The 2,820-nt window shown below is 42.1% G+C and overlaps 1 protein-coding gene across 1 annotated transcript; it reads right to left on the bottom strand.

The window, feature by feature from the left end:
• Nucleotides 1–713: 713 nt before the first annotated feature.
• Nucleotides 714–2,559, bottom strand: LOC124266751. The gene is made up of 3 exons (XM_046701539.1): nucleotides 2,429–2,559; nucleotides 1,313–1,395; nucleotides 714–1,079 (listed from the first exon to the last, which is right to left on the bottom strand). Exons 2-3 carry the CDS (start codon nucleotides 1,388–1,390, stop codon nucleotides 780–782), a joined length of 378 nt encoding a protein of 125 aa, XP_046557495.1. The 5' UTR covers nucleotides 1,391–1,395; nucleotides 2,429–2,559; the 3' UTR covers nucleotides 714–779.
• Nucleotides 2,560–2,820: the final 261 nt, after the last annotated feature.

Raw genomic sequence — 2,820 nt, 5'->3', positions numbered from 1 at the left:
CTGGAAACAGTGGAATTTTTTTTAAAAACTACTGCATTACTTTCACACCAAGCTTTAGTCAGGCTGTTGTGAAGACATATTTAAGTAAGTCACGCAGTTATATGTTACTGAACTGACAGTGTATGTGCACAGTGAGTCCAGCGTATTGTCTCTACATAAGAGCGGTTGGGTAGCTTAGTAGTCACGGTGTTCGCTCCACACGCCGTAGGTCCGGTATCGATACTCATTTCTTTTGTCCCCTCCTGATATTGATTGATTATTGCTAAACGCGGTGTTAAAGCACATTCACTCGTACTAATATCAACTCATACACAGAGAGAGACCAGTGATATGTCTCTATTCAACCAGTATCGAAAGAATACGCTGATTCTACTCTTCATTCAAAATATGAATGACTGTTTGTAGAACATTGTTCACGCGCATTCATGGGGAAAACCCTTCACAGTTTTCAACAAATGTTCACCCTCCACTGGTTCGTATGCAAAATAAAAAACGTTCCTTCAATACCTGTGCTCGTGCATATTAGGGAGACATTAGTTCAGCACGCATTTTAAATGGGACTTCGGTTTTGTTTGGTCACAGTCCTCAATTTCGTCTATTTTCACATGTGGGGCTAGCCGCTTGTTCTCGGTATGAGGACTTCAAACCCGCCCAACGTGGAAAAATAATTTTCTGACAATATCCTGCACACATATAATGACAGGATACAACAGTAACGGATTGAAAGCATTTATTGCTGATGTAAGAAGAAGTTTAGAATCATGAACTCATATTAGAGCTCACATGCAGTTCCCTTTCTCGCATGGATATGTCTCGTCACATTTCCTTTCAGAAATGCTTCCGTTGCGACATGGCTGGCCATTATTCATGGCACTCTTTGCCAGAAGGTTGTAGTATTTCTGTTGGTTTTTATTGTAGTAAGCACAGTCGTGTGGATTACCACCGTAGTAGTAGCAGTCAAGGTTCATGTTACCATCCTTGTTCTTGCAGCTGAAGAGACGCAGCCCCCGGGGCCCAGCACCAGAATTTTTCTTGATCTCCGCATAGCTACATGTTACTTGTCCACCTGTTATTGTGCCCTGTGTGGAAAGAGAGATTGTCAAGGTAGGTATTAACATAGCAGTGGGACAGCGGGAAGGATTAAAGGCAACAATGTGTCACATTTTAACTTTGTTGTGCGAGGGATACTGTTGAGACCTGTGTGACAGATCATAATCGATGTTTTACTGCTATTGAGATGGCCGATTCTGGCACGGATATTCAAAACAGTCGAATATTGAGTTGTATAATTTTATTATTTTGGAATCAGTACCTTGATGGTCGACGATCCGCCAAGAGTTGGAGTTAAAGTCATTACCAGAGACAGCACACAGAGGATGACGGCAACCATTGTACCTGGAATACAACATCACAAACATTGATTTGATATCTTAACCTAATGGCTACTGGGAAGCAATTCGTCTAGAAGTCAGTGAATAATGGCTTACGACTTACTGAAAAATGGCTTAAGATATATACATGAAAGCACATCTCATCTGCCGACAGGGGTGTATTTATAGTGAAAATGGGTGAAGGTTTTGGGTCTGGCCTGTTTGCTGGTAGCGGTTTATTAATTTGCAGATGGTGACCTGGCTCCAGTTGAAGGTTCTTGCCAGCTGACGTTGTGAAGCCCTTATATTGTCCATACCGATCGCTTTGTCTCGTTGCGCTTACGTAAGTCTTGGCATATTCATGGTGGGTTTTTGGTTACTGCATTCTTGCTCTTTCCAACCTCGGTATTTAGGCAACAATTATGCCGTGCATTTGGACTAAAGCCTCACAATTACGTTTTTCACGTTTTGAAAAATGCACGATTCGTACGAAGTTTGCCGACAGCGGCGTTGTTATCGCGTTTTGGCGAATGTTTTCTGCTTGGGTTCAAACCCGTACCGCACTTCCTACCGAATCAGACAAGAAGGTCTGCACTTGCCATAATACGTTGAAAGGGATATGCTAGCATCGTGAAGAACAACTATCAACTGAAAGCAGCAAGAACGAAGGAACGCCAGGCTTGACGATTGAAGAAGCAAGTGCCCTCTTGTCGAGCTCAAGAAAGGCTCAAGTTATTTGAGAAGGGAATCTGTAAAATGTCTCGATGCCACGCTACACATGAATACAGCAAGTGCGTATTTCGAAGGGGTGGAGTGACTGGATGAGTGGGTGGGCATGTGTGATTAGTGCAGGTAAGGTATATTGATAAATTTTGACAGAATAAATTATTTTGCGTCTGTGTTTGGTTTTGCCTCTAACATTTCAGCATAGTAACTTTATTGCATTATTATTATGACATATGCATTGGTCACTGCATCCACCAGTCCGCTCCTGCACGTAACGTCAATCAACGTCACCAGCCTGTTCAACAGATATCATTAATAAAATCACTACTCACCAGATCTGCTTTTAACGGAGGACTTCCTTCAACGACAGTTGCCTCGGGTATGGTAGCAGTGGTCCGATCAACCATCATTTATAGTATACAATCGATGCTCATCAATAATGGAATAAAACCATCATCACGGTTTACACATGAAATATGGATAGTACGGATCGTGTCATTGTCAGATCGTGACTCTGAAAGTGTGTTCTAAATGTGGCTCAGTGTAATTGCTCATTTGTATATCAAGAAATAAAAAACGTTGTCATTAGTTAGAGGCAGCATCCTGTTAGACTACACCTGCATGGATACAGACGATAATTTACGAGTGACGAGGAGGGACGGGTTATCTGTCCTTGGCTCCCTTCTCCCTCATCACGATTAGTTTTTTTGTTTTTATTTACCCA

The sequence above is a fragment of the Haliotis rubra genome, unplaced genomic scaffold, assembly GCF_003918875.1.
Source record: "Haliotis rubra isolate DU_JTF1 unplaced genomic scaffold, ASM391887v1 Scf128, whole genome shotgun sequence".
Taxonomy (NCBI): domain Eukaryota; kingdom Metazoa; phylum Mollusca; class Gastropoda; order Lepetellida; family Haliotidae; genus Haliotis; species Haliotis rubra.
Note: the sequence above shows the minus strand (reverse complement) of the source record. Positions and strands in the feature narration are given on the sequence as shown.